Genomic DNA, 20,132 nt, shown 5'->3' with positions numbered 1-20,132 from the left:
ATGTAGTCAGCCTACAACACTCACAAGTTGCACTACAATGGAGACACACGAAACAAATATCAACGAAGATTCCTCTGTAAGTGTTATAAGTGCTGCTCAGAGGACGAGTACTTATAATAAAGAATATTATCAACGAAGAAAGGAACGAACTATGATGACAAAAAGAAGAGTATACGCCTTTCAGGAGGATCCATATGATTTTGTTTACAAAAATATCCGTATGGAACATCGTATATTAAAGGCTCAAAAGCCTTGTGTTTATTGTGGAGCAAAGCGATTACAATATGAATTCCCTACCTTTTGTTGCATGAGTGGGAAGACAAAACTGGCATACTCCCCTATTCCCACAGAATTGCACCAACTCTTCACAAGCCAAGAGCAGCTAGAAGAAAGCTTCAGGTACAATATAAGGGCGTATAACTCAAACTTTTCTTTCGCATCACTGGGTGTAAAGGTGGATGAAGAATTGGCAAGTATGACATCTAGAGTTTACACTTATTGTGCGCACGGAACACTCTATCATAATACCGATCAATTAATTTCAAGGGATGGAAAATCGAGGTATTTACAGTTGTATTTTTATGACGGTGAAGCTGAAATATCACAAAGATCCTCCTGGAAGAATGTTGATAGAAGAATCATTCAAAAACTAACATGTATTCTAGCTTCGAATCTGTACGTTAGAACATTTAAACGTCTTTCTGATCTAGGACCGCTTGATAATTATAGAGTGACTCTGAATGCATCGGTGGAACTTGACCAAAGGCTGTACAATAAGCCGACCACATCTGAGGTGTGAATATTAACATTTATCTTTATTCATTTTAAAATTAAATGTGTCATATTTATTATTATACATATCATATTAATCACCCTATTGAACTGCACCTTTGCATAGGTTGCTGGTATTTGGGTTGAAGGAAATGACAACATCACTGCATATAAAAGAAGTATTATTGTCTACGGGAGGTCTAACTATAGTACTGAAATTCAACCTCACTTTGGTTGTTATGATCCTTTGTCGTATCCTTTATTCTTTCCCAATGGTGAGTCTGGATGGCATCCTAAAATACCAAGATATGGGGTCACCATGGATGAAATTCATAGTGACAATGAAGACAATGATGACAGTTCAGAAGGTACGCCTTTAACATTCCTTTAGATATTTAAAACATGTAACAGATATTGCCTTAAATATATGGATATTAAATTTATATTTTTCACATAAATTATGATATCACAGAATCTACTTCAAAAAAAGGCAGAAATACTGTAAGTATGCGGGAGTACTATTGTTACAAGTTCCAGATACGGTCGAATGATAATGTGATTTTGATGGGAGGGAGATTGTTCCAGCAATTTGCAGTAGATACGTATATAAAGATTGAGACTACATGTTTGGTTTTTGTTGAAAAGAACCAAACCAAAATTCGAGCTGATTTATACCAGGGCGTTGTTGATTGCTTTAATGCCGGTGAGGCTCAACCAAGTAGGGTTGGACAGAGAGTTGTGTTACCTGCAAGTTTCATTGGAGGTCCACGTGACATGCGACGGAGATTTCTGGATGCCATGGCTTTAGTTCAAGATGACGGGAGGCCTGATATATTTCTTACAATGACGTGCAACCCAAAATGGAAAGAAATCGATGATGAGTTATTGCCAGGACAGTCCGCTCAAGATCGACCGGACCTTGTTGCAAGAGTTTTTCATGCTAAGTTAGAGGATCTCAAGGTACAGTTATTCCAGAGACATATAATCGGTGTGGTGGGGTCGTATGTGTATGTGATAGAGTTTCAAAAGCGTGGATTGCCACATGCACATTTCCTCTTAATAATGACAAGTGGATATAAAATGAATAATCCAGATGATTATGACAAACTTGTGTGTGCGGAAATTCCCGACCCAATAAGGTTTCCTGAAATGCATGATCTTGTCAAAAGTCACATGATGCACGGTCCTTGTGGTAGCTTACGAGAAAAAAGTCCATGTATGCAGGGTGTGCCAAAAATATGTCGTTTCAGATATCCTAGGCAATTCAATGAAAAGACATCACAAGGAGAGGACTCATATCCATTACATAGAAGAAGAAATAATGGAATTGAGGTGACTGTAAGAAATACATCATTGGATAACAGATGGGTGGCTCCATACAACCCAAAGTTGTTAATGATGTTCAATTGTCATATCAACGTTGAGGTTTGTTCAAGTATAAAGTCTGTGAAGTACCTCTTCAAATATGTTTATAAGGGACATGACAAACAAGTTATCCATGTTGATAAAGACCAAGAAAATGTTGTTATTAATGAGATACGAAAGTTTCAAGACGCACGTTATGTGTCCCCTCCTGAGGCATTATGGCGAGTTTTTAGCTTTCCTCTTTCAAAAATCCACCCTTGTGTGATTGCCTTGCAAATACATCTCCCGAATCAACAGTTGGTTAGGTTCAAAGACGATGACAGAATGGAAGACATTGTTGATAGGGAGAAAGAAAAAAATTCAATGTTGATGGCATTTTTCAAGAAGAATAAAGAAGATTCCAAAGCGAGAAAATACTTGTATAAGGATTTTCCCAAACATTTTACATGGAATCGGGGCAACCATTGTTGGAGGACCAGGGAACATAAATCTATGGTTGGTCGACTTGTTTATGCTAATCCAGCTGAAGGAGAGAGATACTACCTACGTCTGCTTCTATGTCATATCACTGGGCCTACCTGCTTTGAAGATTTATATACAGCCAATGGTGTATTACACCCTACATTTCGAAAAGTAGCTCTTGAAAGAGGTTTAATAGAGACCGATGATAATTTATCACAATGTCTTGTAGAGGCTTCCTTATTTCAATTTCCCAGTGCACTTAGAAGGTTATTTGCGACGATGCTGATTTTTTGTGAACCAGGAAATGTTCGCAAGTTATGGGACGACCACTATGATGCTCTTTCTGAAGATTATAGGAAACAATATGGATGTGCCGAACGAGTGCAAAATATGGTCCTCATCGACATTAGAGTCTTCTTAGAATCTATGAGTAAAAAGCTTAGTGATTACGACCTTCCAAATGTCAGTGCACACATCGATTTACAATCAAGAGGCTATCGTGAGGTGCAAGAAGAATACTCTATAAATGTGGCATATGAAGACTTACATGCGCGGGACTCTCTCAATCCAGACCAGAAGTTTGCATATGATGAGATAATGAGGCATGTGGATCAAAATATTCCAGGTGTCTTCTTCATAGATGGTCCCGGTGGAACTGGAAAGACATTTTTGTACAAAGCTTTGTTGGCCAATATTCGTGCCCGTGGTCTTATTGCACTTGCAACTGCCACGTCAGGTGTTGCGGCTAACAACATGCCAGGAGGGAGAACAGCTCATTCACGATTTGGAATTCCCCTCAATCTTGATAATAACTCGATGTGCAAGATCACTAAACAAAGTGGGAAGGCTCAGATACTTCGCGAGGCAAAGGTAATCATATGGGATGAAGCAGCAATGGCTAAGAGGCAGGCAGTAGAAGCAGTTGATCGGACAATGCAAGACATCACAGATGAGAAGCTCCCTTTCGGTGGAAAGATAATGGTTATGGGAGGTGACTTTAGACAAGTGCTGCCGGTCATGAGATGTGGCACTCGAGCACAAATTGTCGACTCTAGCTTACGAATGTCACCTCTATGGGCTTCAGTTAAAAGGCTTCGATTAAATATCAACATGAGAGCGGTAAATGACCCATGGTTTTCAGATTTTTTACTACGAGTCGGTGATGGAAAGGAGGAAACATTGGACGAGTCCTATATTCGTATACCTGATAACATGTCCATTCCATACACTGATAAAACTAAATCAGTGGACGCTCTGATTGATGCAATATTTCCTTCTTTGCAATCCAACAGCGCCGATTCAAAATTTATGGGGCAATATTGTCAACTAAAAATGAAAGTGTTGATGAGATTAATAATAAGTTGATCGAACGATTTTCTGGTGAGCAAAAACTTTACTACAGTTTTGATGAAGCGGAAGATGACAAAAATAACTTATATCCGATGGAATATTTGAACTCGCTAAATGTTAGTGGTGTACCCCCTCATTATCTTCGGTTAAAAACTGGGTGCCCTGTAATACTTTTGCGAAATATCGATCCTTCAAATTGGTTATGTAATGGCACCAGATTGATATGTCGAGCTTTCCAACAAAATGTCATTGATGCAGAGATAGTTGTTGGCCAACATGCTGGAAAAAGAGTGTCTTTACCAAGAATTCCTCTATGTCCGTCTGACGATGAGATGTTCCCATTCAAACTTAAGAGAAAGCAGTTTCCAATTCAGCTTAGTTTCTCTATGACAATCAATAAATCTCAGGGACAAACAATTCCAAATGTAGGTGTTTATCTACCAGAATCAGTATTCTCACATGGCCAGCTTTATGTGGTGTTGTCCAGAGGAATATCACGTGTCAATACCAAGGTATTAGTAAAGTCGGAAAAAACGTTTGATAATGATGGAATCTACACATCAAACGTTGTGTACAAAGAAGTGTTATGTGATTAACAAGGTACAATGAACAACTTATTATTTTACAATTTCTTCAAATATGTATCTTAGATGCTTATTTGATGTTTCATGCAGGGCTAGCAGATGAAGCAACATGATTGAAAATTGGTGTAGTTTATATATTGGACATGTTATAAATGTACAAAACTACATGGTTGCAGATTGTTGTTATTTATATATTGTAAAATCAAGTATGAAGTATTAGATGAATTACTTGAGATGTAGACTCAACTTTTGTCGTATTGTATGACTATGCACCTAGCAATAAACTATATGTTGAAATGAACTATTCGATGCAAAATAGTGTACCAAATGGCCGCAATGAATATGTCACGTCTAAAGGAAACTAATCATCACATTAAAACTATCTTCCGAAAGAAACTTTTTCCCGCCCGGCGCTTATTGCGGGTAAACGGCTAGTGTATATATATATATATATATATATATATATATATATATATATATATATATATATATATATATATATATCCTAACATACAGAGGATATATACTGTCACATATAGTATAGTGAGAAACTCACCCGAGCCAACAAAAGGAACTCAACAACAGTTTCAGAAATGAAACAAATAGCACAAACTAATTAATACCATTCCAAGGCCAATCCCTATCCAAATACTCATTTACATTAAGGTTTGAGTGAAAAGTCAATGCATCTAATACTTAGCCTCTAGGCGCTATAACTTCCCTATGATCCGAACATCGATGGATGATATAGTATAACCATCACCTTACGTCAAACTATGCATAATAGAGACCAACCCTAGTCTGGCTTTAGTATAAAAATGCTTTGAGGAAAACGTAGTCTTGTATCAACATACGAGTGCTATGGGGAAACCATAGTCTTACATCAACACATAAGAGCTATGGGGCAACCATAGTATTACATCAACACATAATCGCAAAACTAACAAACACATGACCAATCTACCTAGAACATAACTCGAACCGAGGAAACATAGATAAACATCATTAGATTTTTGGATTGTTTCATGAATCCCTAATCCTTTATTAGATAAGAATAGATAGAGAGATTCTCACCACATACCTCAACTCGAGCCTAACCAACTATCCGTGTGTATATGTTGACATAACATGCCATAAGTAAACTTCATGAAAACTCAAGGTCACATATGAATAATTGATGAACTATCACTCATGACATCTGAACTTCTATTACCTTTTGTCAAGACCTTCAACTATATATTGATATCCTTGATAATCATTGAAACCAGCCGATCTAGCATGGGTTGAACAATCTCAATCCATAAACCTCACACATATTGATGATGTAATAGCAAACCTCGAACTTCATTACCCCTATGGCCACACCTAATTTAAAGATTGTTTTCAAACACCCAGTTACTCCCATACTTATGATGATAACGATAAAACATGTAATGAAGAAAGCCCATACTCCCAGTTCTGAAACTGATCAATAATTGTCAATCCTCAGCAATAGATAACTCATTGTTTCTGTAAGCTAACTCAACTTCTAAATCCAATAAATGACCTGATTAACCCTTTTGATTTCTCATAAAAATATTGGGCACTTTCAAAAGGGAACTACTGGCCAGAGTGAGTTCTTTGTCCAATAGCATATATGCTACGAGGACAACTCATGCATGCCTAAATACATAAAGCCATTCTGCTGCCTGAGTTTTGCCTGCAATTTGATCGACTCATGTATTCCTTCTAGCTCTTTGTAGGAAATGGGAGATAAGTAATTTATTAATTTATTAAGGAATTAATAAATTAATTGGATTTTTTTGGAATTAAGTAAACTATTTTAATTAATTAAATGTTTTGAATATTAATTTTAGCTAGCTCTAGAAGCTCCCAAAGCATAGAGGTGGACAATTTTGGCTAGCTCCATGATAGTGATAAGACGGGGTTGAATTAGGTAAGGATTAAGCTTAAGAGTTTCTGTCCTTTTAGGATTGTAGATGTATCCTATAAATAGATTTCTGTGGATAAACCCTAGGGTTGCTAATTCATCTCATAATTTCATCCAATATCTGTCTTTCTTTCTCTTTGTGTGTGTATGTGTGTGTCTGTCTATATATATATATATATATATATATATATATATATATATATATATATATATATATATATATATATATATATATATATATGTATAAAATTTATAACCTCTCTTGTAGGGTTATATAATTTCGATTAAACTAGCTTATGGTTTTTTCCCTTTGTTTTTAGCGTTTATGGGTCTGAATACAATAGATGGGTTCTACTTTGGATATGTCATCCATTGCAAGCACTGACACGTATCATATCCCAATTGAGCAATCAAGAGCTTAGTATCTATCTTTCTAGTTGATTTTTAAGTTCATTGTTATAACTAGTAAAACCTAGATCTATGGTGCATATACACTTAGATATATCTTTTGATTGTTTTTGATGCCTTAGGAAAGAGTATTGATGCTGTAAACTTAAAGGTGGTATCAGAGCCTTATAGGTTTTAGTAAAATGCACAAACTTTGTAAAAAAAGAAAAAAAATGCTAGTTTCAGATTATGGATTTTGATCAAATTTCGAAAATATAGGGATAAGCCTCTTTCTTTAAATATTATTCTAGTTGTTTAAATCTTAATAATATTCATTTGAAATATTATTTAACAAGAAATCGAATCTAAATATTTAATTAACTAAATTTTGTATATTATCTAGATTTGAATTAAATTTTGAATATTTATCTTGAACTTTATTTAAAATTATAATTAAATTAGAAAGACAAGAATATAAACTTAAAAGGCCTAAATTTAATATATGGTAAAATTATTATATGTAAAAGTTATACCTCATGTATCCTCACAACTTTAATAAAAACATTATTGTGGAATCAAGACTAAGCCTACCCACTCTAATACTCTAAGAATGGTTTAAGGAGGAATCTATGATTCCTAACGAGGTCGATTTTTAAAATGTTTTTCACTTACCACGTATATATTAAAAACGTGAGTCATGTGTTATGCATGAAAATGTACATAGTGTTTATATTCTGATGATGGAGTGTAGTGGTTAACCAACACATCATTGCAAGAATATAAGTTTATATGATGTGTCACTTGTTAAATTATTTGTTGATGGAGTGTGTGTGGTTAACCGACATGTCAACATCAGAGTAATTTTATATCAAGTTTCATGTAGTTTTGCATGGTTGATTCACTATCTATTCAATGATCTATAGAACCCCCATCATTGAATTGAGATGAGCACAATCGAGATTAACATAATATTGAATGTCAATGAAGCTCAAATGATCTAGGAGTTTCAAAAGTTCAAAACTGGCAAATTTCATTGCCTACCTAAATAATTTTTTTGTGTGTTTACGACATCCCTTTACACATCGCAAAGCCAAATATGGATCCTAGGCTTCTTAATAAATCATTTAGGGTTAGAATTTAATTTAAGGATGAATACAAACTTACTAAACTCTTTTATCTTGTAGATGTTGAACGACAATAACAATCCTCCTTTCACTCCTCCTCCACCTTCAAACTCAAACTTCTCTTTCATCTCAATCCTATCTAAGGAGAAACTGATTGGTTAGAACTATATGGACTAGATTCGTACCTTCAAATCATGTAGTTGTACATTAACATATTGGAAAAATTGGGTGGCGAATTTCAAAGGAGTTGGCTATTGACACGGTCTTGAACTCACTTTTTTTAGTTCGTATCATCAGTTTGAATTGAACTATAACATGTACAATCTCGATAAGACTCTTATGCAGCTTCATGGCATGTTAAAACCATTAAAGCAATCTTTGTTAAAACCAAAAGCTCCAACCCTACTGCTCCCTTCTTATCCATTGGACATGGTAGTACTAACAACAACAACAACAAGAAGTTTTATCATGCTGAGGGAAAAGCCAATGTTGGATCTTCTAATCAAGGTCATAGGGGAAAACTAGATTCTGAGATAACACGTAATAACGAACCAAAAGAGGTCGTTTGTTTTTATTGCCAGGAAAAAGGTCACTGGAGACGTACCTACCCAAGGTACCTAGAAGATGTGAAGAAAAACAAAGCCAAGGGTATTGGAACTTCATGAATTTTTATATTTGAACTCTATAATATGTCAACTTTTAGTTGTTGGGTTCTTGACATTAGATTTAGTACTCACATTTTCTCGGATTTATAGTGTAACGCATGTGTTTCTGGGCTAAGCATTAATGATGATGTAATAGTCTAGGGCAACCATTGTAACTCATTTTTAAGTAATAAAGATGAATTATTTGAGTATTATCTGAATTTATGTGCTTTATACTTAATTATGATGATATAATAAATTAAGGATAAAAATAAGCTTCGAAAACAAAATATTAGATAAACCCAATATCTATGAGGAAAGTTGTAGTGGTCGTAACAAGGATTCCATAGATATAAAGAACGCCAAAATCCGGGTTATAACGAAGAAGTTATGGCATGTCGAAGTTTCGCGACAGAACCGACACGACGCTGTGTGACGTAAAAACTGAATTTACTATAAAGTCATTTTAACCTTATTGATCTAAAATAAAGTCGTAGTATACAATAAACCAAGAGCGTGCATAAAAAGAACGTCACAAATCTGACTTCCTATGAGGAAGTTATGAAAGCATTAGTTTAAGCGTTGCATAATTTGTTCGTATCAGAGTAATCTTTCAAAGAAAAGTGGGGGTGTCACAGTTGGTATGAGAGCATTAGTTTAAGCGAAGTAGGAATTAGTAGCATTTCTGGACTTCAACTTAGAATGTTAAGCGATGATTGTGAGATGAGTGTCTTCTATAATTTAGACACGAGTACTAGTTTATTTTATGAAAGATGCCTAAAATGCTTTTATTTGCTAAATGTTATATGTTTGCCATATATGCTATTATTAGTTCGTATCTATGGTCTGTTGCCAACCGGATCTTTAAACTTCTATCGTGAATAAAGATCTAAAATCGCCTTATTTGGTGTATAGATCAAAATGGAAAGAGCCAAAAGTGGAGCTGGAAACGCAAATGAAAATAGAATCAGTGTGGATAACCTCAAGTGACTGAGCAGGTGCCGATAGTGGAACTTGCACCAGAGCCAGTCACTATGGCTGGAGTATAAGCCATGATTCGGGCAATGATGGTTAAACAAAGGTAAACATGAGACAACTATTTCTGAATAACCGGGATGAACCTTCAGTGATTGTTGAACAACCTGAACTAAATGGCAGACAATCAGAGGAAGAAAATTACAGCCACACTGTCAGTCAAGCGGAAACCACAGTGGCAGAAAGGAATGACCTGGAGAGAGAAATCAAAAGAGATAGATGTATGTATAAGAATTTCTTGGGATCCAAACCACCAAGTATTTCTGGAAGCCTAAATCCTATAGAGATTATGGACTAGATCTCCGACATGGAGATTGTATTTGAAAGCTGCAACTGTAGCGATAAGTAGAAAACATGTTTTTGTGGTCAGACAACTAAAGACCAAAGTTTTAAGCTGGTGGAAGCTATTAGCAGACACGTTGCCACGAGTAGAAGCTTTGAATGTGTCTTGGGAAGCGTTCATAGAGCAGCTAAAAATGCAATACTACTCTAAAATAGATCTGATAGATCTAAACAATAAATTCCAAAACTTAAAAACACGGGAAAATGAGCATTGGTGACTATGCTATGAATTTATTTTCTTTACCTAGTGTCGACTGAACTCGCCAAGATTGAAAATTTTGCTAACGAATTGCCATTAGACTTTAGCCCAACAGTCAAAATGGCAAGCAAGTTGAAGGCAACCATTAGAGCAGCCAAGAATGTTGAGACCCAGTTAAAGGAAAAGGGTCTGGAGAGGGAAGAGGTTGGTGAGAAAAGGAAGTTCGATTGATCTTCGAGATCCAACAAGAAAAGTAAATTCTCAAAGTCTGGTTCGAACGGAATAGGAGGCGAAGCAAAATGGTGTGACAAGTGTAAGAGGAAACATGTTGGGAAATGTGGCGAGGAAGTCACTTGTTTTAAATATGGAAAGCATTGACATTATGCTAATGAATGCACCTTCATTACGAAAGTTTGTTATGGGTGCAATGAAGAGGGGTACATTTCGAGGGACTGCCCAAAGAAGAAAGAGGTAGCAAGGCCTAATATCCCACCGAAGCCGAAGGCGAGAGCTTTCTAGATGGCCCTGGAAGTCGCAAAGGATTCAACGGATGTTGCTTTAGGTACCTTTCATGTAAATGGATTGACTGCCAATATATTGTTTGATTCCAGAGAAAATTACTCCTTTATATCACCTAAATTTGGTGGAAAACTAGCATTGCCTATAGAAAACTTGATGATGCCCTAGTTGTAGAAGCTACCTGTGGCAAATTCATACATGTAAGCGATTGAACTAAGAATATCGCCATCGACTTGAACGTGAACGAATTCCAAGAGGAGCTGTTACCCATTGAGTTGAATGGTTTCGAAATCGTACTCGGAATGGATTGGCTTAGCGCCAATGATGCCGAGATATTGTGCAAGAAAAAGATAGTGAGGGTAAACCCGCCTGGAAAGAGTCATTCATGATGTACGGGGACAAGCTCAGAGTGAATTCTGGAATCATTTCCCTAATGAAAGCTAGAAAATGTTTATCTAAAGGATGCACCTCATACTTGGTATTTGTGATCGATGCTAAGAAGGAGAGAATGGAGATGAAAAGTATACCAGTCGAGTGTGACTATTTGGAAGTCTTTCTCGAAGATCTTCTTAGATTACCCCCTGATAGATAAGTATAGTTTCGATTAGACTTGTTACCAGGAACAACACCAATAACAAAATCACCATACTGATTAGCACCAACGGAGATGAAGGAGGTTATGACGCAACTTCAGGAGTTGTTGGACAATGGTTTTGTTAGACCAGGTGTTATTTGTAAAGAAGAAAGATGGAAGCATGAGGATGTGCATAGACTACAGAGAGCTCAACAAGGCAACAATAAAGAACAAGTACCCATTTCCAAGGATTGATGACATGTTCGATCAGCTGCAAGGTTTGAGCTATTTCTCCAAGATCAATCTTAGGTCAGGTTATCATCAACTAAAGGTGAGAGAGCATGATATTGAGAAAAACCGCATTCAGAATGTGGTACAGACACTATGAGTTCTTGGTTATGTCGTTTGGACTAACCGATGCTCCAACACCATTCATGAATTTGATGAACAGGGTTTGTAAACCATTCCTCGATAAATCCATGATAGTGTTCATAGATGACATTATGGTTTACTCAAAGAGGCAGCAAGAGCATGGTAAGCACCTGCGAGATGTGTTAGAAGTTCTGAAGAAGGAGAAGTTGTATGAAAAGTTCTCCAAATGTGATTTTTGGATTCGAGAAGTCCAATTTTTGAGTCATGTGGTTAACCAAGAAGGGATCATGGTTGACCCAACTAAGATTGAAGTTTTAATGATATGACATACCCAAATTCACGACCATAAACAATCGATTTGTTTATGCTTTGTTTTATAAAATCAGACTAATCCTTTGATTTAAAAGTGTTGCGGAATTTGTTCCCAGAAAACATGATAAGTTCTTTATCAAAGCATTTCCAAAGAAATGCATTTTATTCGTTTTAAAACATTTGGGATGTCATGGTCAATACAGACACATAATCATAAACAGAACTTTCATTCATTTACATTAATGGTTTACATCTCCTTTAATCTCTCAGTGAAATATGTCTTCATATTGATACCTGTGATACAAAGAAACTGAGTGGGTCAGGCTTGGGAGCCTAGTGAGCACATAGGGTTTTCAACCCACAATAATACAATTATTATATTCAATCATCCAACAATCAACCCAATTACCCATCCCCATTATCTCCTTTATTTCTTAAGGATTTACCCTAAGAATCAACTATCCTTCATTCATTCATTCCTAAGGATTGACCTAAGGAATTTATCCCAAGTCCATGGCTACCAAGGTTCATACAACAGGAACTGTGTCACATAGTCGTCAGGGTTTATACAACAGGCACTACGTCTCATAGTCGCCAGGGTTTATACAATAGGCACTACGTCTCATAGTCGCCAGGGTTTATACAATAGGCACTTCGTCTCATAGTCACCATGGTTTATACAGTAGGCACTACGTCTCATAATCACCATGGTTTTTACAATAGGCACTACGTCTCATAGTTACTAGGGTTTATACAATAGGCACTACGTCTCATAGTCACCAGGGTTTACTCATAACATCTTTCATATCGTACCAACTATTTCATCTACCCATGTGGTACCCAACATTTATCTGAAAAGCGCGACCGTGAGCCCTTGGGGGCTCCACTCCACCCTGACCTCCTCCTGTGATCCTCAAAGTGGCCGGTGCTGGAGCCTGCACCGGTCCTGCAACAAGCTGTGGGCAGTTGACCCTCAAGTGCCCAACCTAATGACAATGATAACAAATCCTCAAATCCCGAACCGGTACTGATTGTCGACAATCCCTCGCATAGTGCCCCACATTTCCGCACTTGCGGCATGCACCACCGGACCGACAAACTCCGGTGTGACCTTTCCCACACTTTCCACAAACGTCACTGCCCTGATCTCCCATCGTGGAATCAACGGTCTAAGACCGTTTCATCGCTGGCTGCGACTGCACCGGAGCTTGCCTCAGCTCACGCAACTGCAACTCAATCTCTATCTCACGCCGCCTGGCGGCCTCCTGCAACTCCAACAAGGTCTCGCACCTCTGCGCGGACACAAACTGTCTGATATCTCTCTTTAGCATACTCAGATATTGGGACATCTGAGCCTGCTCCGAAGCGAACTCAGGGCAAAATAGCGCCCTCTCAGTAAACATCTTGGTGATTTCCGTCACCGACTCCGAATCCTGCTTCAGCTCAAGGAACTCCTGAGCCAACCTCTCCCTCTCGACCTGCGGAACATAACGAGTGCTGAACATCTCTCTGAACTGATCCCATGAAACTGCAGCCCTCTGCGCATCTGAGTATGGCCCCGTGGTCAATCTCCACCAATCCTTCGCCCCGAGCCTCAACAGGTTCAGAGCACATCTCACCCTCTGATCAGCAGGCATGAACACGTGAAGAAACACCCCTCCATGTCTGATAACCATCTCATAGCAATGACCGGATCCTGTACTCCATCAAAGGTAGGAGGCTTCATATTATCGAAGTCCCGATACTGAAAACCTTTACTAGCTCCTCCCCCTGCCGCTGCTACAGCCGCTGTAGCCGCCGCGGCAGCCGTCTCAGTGAGAGCCGCATAACGCTCATCAAAATACTGCACCATGGCGGTCTTGATCGACCCAAACAGTTCCGGCAGCTCGGCCCGGAACAATGCAGCAACCTCATCATGCAGGATCTCACGAATCCTCGCATCCAAATCGCCTGTGCTCATCTGACCAACAACCTCGGGCTGTACGGACCCGCCCGGAACTCCCTCTCCTGCTCCCGATCCTAACTCGGATCCACTCCCAGCATGCCTTGAAATCTCCATAATGAAAATAAACCACCAAAATCTCAGACACTTCCCACTATCCCGGGAACCAACTCTCAACCCAACCCTAGAGGTCATGGTTTCCCTGATACGCGTATGGGTCCTGTGCTTTCAGTAATACGAGCCCATACTACCTTCCACACCTACCCATATTTGTATGAAGTACTACCACAACACCCTAGTGAAAACATACATAACAACGCTCTACCCTCACTATTAGAGGAACACTAGAAATCTCTCACAAGGAAACCCTAGGCTAACAAGCATCATAAATCAGGCAACACATCATGAAATCCTGAAGATCCCTAGCCTAACACTAGCATGCTGTTCTATCAAAGCTCAATAACACAAATATCATGTATGGTATTTTGGGGTTACTTACTGGCTCCGGCTGATCGTACCTCCGTGTCCTCCCTTACTTATTTTGAAAACCATTTTAAATTTTCTTTTGAAAACCCTCCTCGATTTGAGACTGGAGTCACACAAGCGTTCCTCCAATTCACTCAAACCAAGGCTCTGATACCAACTTGTAACGACCAAAATTTCAACAAAATTTAAACCTTTCAAAAACATGCCAAATCATTAAGTTATTACAAAAAGGTTTTCAATATATTTATTATCAGAGCATTCCCAGGTCCATATCATAAAACATAAACGCGAGGAGCGGTACGATCACGCCTTCGCATTGCCACGGTCTCCTGAAGAACCTGAAAAAACATTAAACCACAACTGTAAGCCCGAAAGCTTAGTGAGATACCCCCAAAATACCAACCACATATACCATACACATAATCATGCTGTATCATAACGAATCGCAGAACAGCCATGTATATCGGGTCTACTGTGGGACTGGTCCGCCGTGTCGGGCCTTCAGTCCACCTGGTCCACCCTTCGAGTCTAGTCATGTCCCTCGAGTCTGCAGTGTGGTTGGTCCGCCCACACTGGGCCTTCAACCCACCTGGTCCACTCTCTGAGTCTAAAGTATGACTGGTCCGCCCGCATCGGGCCTTCAGTCGGCCTGGTCCACTCTCCGAGCCTCTGCACATCTGGTCCGCCCTCGTGGGGCCTACAGCTTATCCGGACCGCTTGCTGGGCCTTCGGAACAACTGGTCCGCCCTGGGTATCTTGGCCTACAGCACAAAGCAGGACCCGCCTTAACCCAACTCCAGTCCAACAACCATGCGCACATAACATACAATCATATAACAGTTCATAGTCCACAAACCGATCAAACAGATCACATAACATATCATTACCCTAACCGGGATACCGACCTAACCGGTCACTAGCATAGCATCACTCCACATATCGGGAAATCGACCTTAACTAGGTCTCTAGCATATACCATCCTGGCTACCAGGATGCAGACATATCAAAGCAATAATGTCCTTTATATAGGGCTCTTCCTCCGAAATTAGGGTTTTCTCCACTCAGCACCAACTCGCCAAGTCCAGCCGTCGACTCGCCGAGTTGGCCACTTAACATGCGACCAAAATCGTGACCATACTCGCCGAGTCCACCCATGGACTCGCCGAGTTGCCCTTCAAATTTACACTTTTAGCCCTTCAATTCCTTATAACTCGAATTTTGATATTCTTTATATATCCGGAATCCTTGTCACAACCACTACAACTTCGTTGAGATTATTCATTCTAAATAATTGTCTATCAAATAGTCATTTTTGATGCTCATTGTCTCTAAATTGACTAACCTTGATCTACAGGCGTTACAAATGAAGTGGGAACAACCAAAGAGTCATACAATGATCTGAAGCTTTCTAGGATTAGCCGAATATGACTAAAGATTCATCCAAGGCTGTTCTTCGATAGTTGCTCCATTGAAAGCTTTGACCTATAAAGGAGCTACTTATACTTGGAATGAAAAACCCGAGGAAGCATTCGAGAAGCTAAAGAAGAAGTTGTGTGAAGCACCAATTCTTTCTTTACCTGATGGATTTGAAGACTTCGCGGTTTATAGCGATGCATCTAGAGTCGGGTTAGGTTGTGTTCTGACCCAAATGGATAAGGTGATAGCATATGCATTAAGACAATTGAAACAAAACGAAAAGAACTACCCCACTCATGATTTGGTGTTAGCTGCAGTGGTATTCGTATTAACGATATGAGGGCATCACCTTTACGACACAAAATGCAAACTTTTCTCTAATCGTAAGAGTCTTCGATATCTCTTTAATCAGAAGGAATTGGACATGAGACAACGATGTTGGCTATAGTTGCTTATTGATTATGACTGTGAAATACTTTACCACCTTGGTAAAGCAAATGTTGTCGCTGATGCTTTGAGCCGAAAAGTGAGCCTTGAAGGCAAATGGCCAAGATCACTAAGAATTGAAGTTGTCTAAACAATTATGGAAAGCAACAAGAAAGCTCAGGAAGAAGCTTCAGAGAAAAACGACCGAAAAGAATAGTGTTTGGGCAAAACGCTGGTGTTCGGTACAAACAGTCAAGGACTAAAGGTATTCCAAGATAGGATTTGGGTACCTAATACGGGAGGAATAAAATATCTTCTAACTGAAGAAGCTCACAAGACCATGTACTCGGTTCATCTCGACATCACGAAAATGTATAGGGATCTGAAACCCTACTACTGGTGGCCGATGATGAAGATTGATGTTTCAAAGTATGTGGTCGAGTGTGTGACATGTGTGAGGGTTAAGGCACAACATCAGAAATTGTATGGGAGTTTAGAACCTTTACCTGTACACATGGGTAAATGGGAAGACATCACCATGGATTTTGTGACTAAGCTGCCCGACACGAAGAGCGGTCACGACATGATTTGGGTGGTCATGGATCGGTTCACAAAAAGTGCACACTTCATAGCAGCTAATGAGAAATGGTCGATTGACAACCTTGAATATGCTTACGTGAAAAAGGTAGTAAGACTTCACGATGTTCCTTTAACGATTGTATCAGATCGTGATAGTCGTTTCACGCCAAGGTTTTGGAGAAGTCTACAAGAGGAATTGAGTACGGAGTTGTGTTTAAGTACAGCCTACCATCCGCAGACCGATGGTTAGATCGAAAGAACGATTCAAACATTGGAGGATATCCTAGAATTCCAAGGTAGCTAGGATTAACATTTACCCCTGTTAGAATTTTCCTACATTAATAGTTTCCATTCGAGCATCAAGATGGAACCTTATCAAACTTTGTATGGAAAAAAGTATCAAACGCCGTCATGTTGGCTTGAAGCTGGATAAGTAGTTTATGGGACCCGAGATAGTCCATCAGACTGCTAGAAACATGAAAGTGATTAGGGAAAGGATGTTAGCAACTTAGGATCGTCAAAAGAGCTATGTTGATAAGAAAAGACGACAGATGAAATTCGAAGTTGGAGATTCGGGTTTACTTAAAGTATCGCCATGGAAGGGACTTATAAGATTTGGTAAAAGGGGAAAGTTGAGTCCAAGGTTTTTGGACCGTTGAAAGTTCTTCAGAGGATTGGGAACCAAGCTTACAAGCTAGAACTACCAGAAGAAGTAGATGGTATTCATAACACTTTCCACGTATGTTACTTGAGGAATTTCACGGGAGAATTTCCCGACATAATTCCAATTTCTGAGTTAAGGATGGATGAAAACAATAGGCTAATTGAAGAATCGGAGGCGATTGTTGACTGTAAAACTAAGAAGTATTGATGCAAGATGGTCGATTTAGTGCTTGTGCGATGGAAACATACGAATGGGCCAAATCTTACCTAGGAAACAAAGGGTGACATGCTGAGCCGCTATCTGCATTTGTTTGCTGATACATGATTCTAGGACGGAATCATCCTAAATGGGAGAGAATTGTAACACCTATGTTTCTGAGCTAAGTATTAATGATGATTTAATAGTACAGGTCAACCATTGTAACTCATTTTGAAGTAATAAAGATGAATTATTTGTGTATTATGTGAATTTATGTGCTTTATACTTAATTATGATGATATAATAAATTAAGGATAAAAATAAGTGTCAAAAATAAAATATTAGGTAAACACGATATATATGAGGAAAGTTGTAGTGGCCGTAACAAAGATTCTGGAGATATAAAGAACACCGAAATCCGAGTTATAACGAAGAAGTTATGGCATGTCAAAGTTTCAAGACAGAACCGACACGACACTATGTGAGGTAAAATGTGAATTTATAACAAAGTGATTTTTAGCCTTTGTGTCGGAATGAAATTCATAGTATACGTTAAACCGAGAGCGTGCATAAAAAGAACATCCAAATCTGACTTCGTATGAGGAAGTGATGATTTTTCTAAGATTTGGCATAGTAGTGTGCAACCCAGACTTCGAATTAGAGATCTAGCAATTTTTATCCAACACAAACTAAACGAGAATCTAAGATCTCGTCGATAGTAGTTCAACGGTAAAAAGACAGGCGAAATCGGACATCGGATGAAAAAGTTATGAATTTTTAACGGACTTTTCCCATCGCCGATTGTTAAAAATAAACTCAAAATTTTCTGAAGGAGTCTAAACTAAAGTTGAAGAGTACGGTCTTACCTATGTGTGGATATAAATAACGTCGAAAATGGAGCTCATATGCAAAAGTTATGAATTTTTGAAGTCTGAGGCACACTCTTCAAGGCTTATTGGAAGGAACGCCTTGCGTACGAAGGGTACGCTAAGCGTACCAAAGTATGCCCTGTGGACGAGGTCCATACGCCCCACGGTCTCCCTTTCTTCTATGGTCCGATGCAAGGCACATAGCTCCATCCGAAGTCTAACACGTGCCCCCATATGCCCCGAGTAGTGCGAGGCCTCTGGGATATAAAAGAGTTACGAGGGCAGCTCGTTTCCTTTGCCATTTTCAACACTGTAATACTCTCTACACACTCTAACACCCCCCCCCCCCCCCGAATCTAATGAACCTTCCTAGCACTAAAGGAAATCCCGTAGATCCCAAAGTCTCCAAGAAAAAGAGTTTTTCGGTTTGAAACTCTGCCCGCGCAGAGTCTGGTTTTCAAGCAAACCTCCTGGTTTCATCAAAGAAGATTGTTTTAAGGAACGAAGTGTTGTCCGAATCACCAACTTATAAAGTGAGTGTATAGTCACTTTCATCTTACACATAGATGTGAAGTATTTAATATACATTATGTGCTATGTGTATATATATATATATATATATATATATATATATATATATATTGTTTGTTTATTTAAGATCTATGCTGTATGAAAGTTTTAAACTTTGTTTTTCGGATCTGAACTGTATATGTATTTTTATCTAAAGATATGTGGGGTAAAACATGGGTAGATGAAATAGCTGATGTCTGATGAAATAAAATGATGAGATCCCTCGATGTTTACGATGTTCCAGTCATCTAGCGGAGTATAGATGACGACCACGTGCTTTTCTAGGAAGTCAAGTGGAACGCTAGCATGCTCGCAACCTGTAAGTTTTGTGAAAGATGTGTTCGCTGGTGTATTCCATCCCTCTCATGGTTCCCTTATGGACATTTATGGCTGAGGAATCCCCTTATCAGTAATGTCTTCCCCGATGATTATCCTTAGGCTAGGTCACTTTTATTAGATGCTTTAGAGACGTAAAGTAAGCATAACGGGAACGAGTAATCGAGTTTGTTTGGGTTGATGAAATTAATAAATTTATTTATTGTGTGTTGAAAACCATATATGCTCACCAAGCTCCCAAGCCTGACCCACTCAGTTGCTTGTATTACAGGTAGTGGCAAGGGCATAGTTGGATGACTGACAAAAGATTATGGATCTATAGGCCCGTAGAAAATATATAGAATGTTGTAAAGGCCTATATTGTATTCAAGGAAAATTTTCCCTTATGGATCATGATGTTTTGTTTATGCTTATTATTTGTATCGATGTTGAAATCCCAAGTTTGTAATGTAATGAAAATATATTTCTTTAAGAAATGCTTTGATAAATTTGTATCATATTTTGTTTTGGGAACAAATTTTATAACACTTTTCTTTGAAAGATTACTCTGATTTTATTATAAAAGCATAAACGAAATTGGTCTTTTTTTAGCTGTAAAAATGGGGATGTCACTTATAGCAAACTAAAGGAAAGTAGAAGGTTGAATCATGAAGGGATGAATGTGATCATGTTTTGA

General features: G+C 38.6%; 1 protein-coding gene across 1 annotated transcript; it reads left to right on the top strand.

Moving 5' to 3' along the window:
• The first annotated feature begins 37 nt into the window (after positions 1-37).
• LOC145039349 (uncharacterized) lies at positions 38-8,638 on the top strand. The gene is made up of 6 exons (XM_078987417.1): positions 38-793; positions 899-1,139; positions 1,244-3,717; positions 3,891-4,460; positions 8,034-8,130; positions 8,319-8,638. The coding sequence occupies exons 1-6, from the start codon at positions 38-40 to the stop codon at positions 8,636-8,638; spliced, it is 4,458 nt and encodes a 1,485-aa protein (XP_078843543.1).
• Positions 8,639-20,132: the final 11,494 nt, after the last annotated feature.

The sequence above is a fragment of the Lactuca saligna genome, chromosome 4, assembly GCF_052625555.1.
Source record: "Lactuca saligna cultivar CGN05327 chromosome 4, ASM5262555v1, whole genome shotgun sequence".
In the NCBI taxonomy this organism is placed as follows: domain Eukaryota; kingdom Viridiplantae; phylum Streptophyta; class Magnoliopsida; order Asterales; family Asteraceae; genus Lactuca; species Lactuca saligna.
Note: the sequence above shows the minus strand (reverse complement) of the source record. Positions and strands in the feature narration are given on the sequence as shown.

Coding starts and splice junctions, on each gene's coding strand:
- LOC145039349 (XM_078987417.1), top strand. CDS start 38: ATGGAGACACACGAAACAAATATCAACGAAGATTCCTCTGTAAGTGTT. Junction 3,718..3,890: donor TAAATATCAACATGAGAGCG/GTAAATGACCCA, acceptor GCAATCCAACAG/CGCCGATTCAAAATTTATGG. Junction 4,461..8,033: donor TATCACGTGTCAATACCAAG/GTATTAGTAAAG, acceptor TTTATCTTGTAG/ATGTTGAACGACAATAACAA.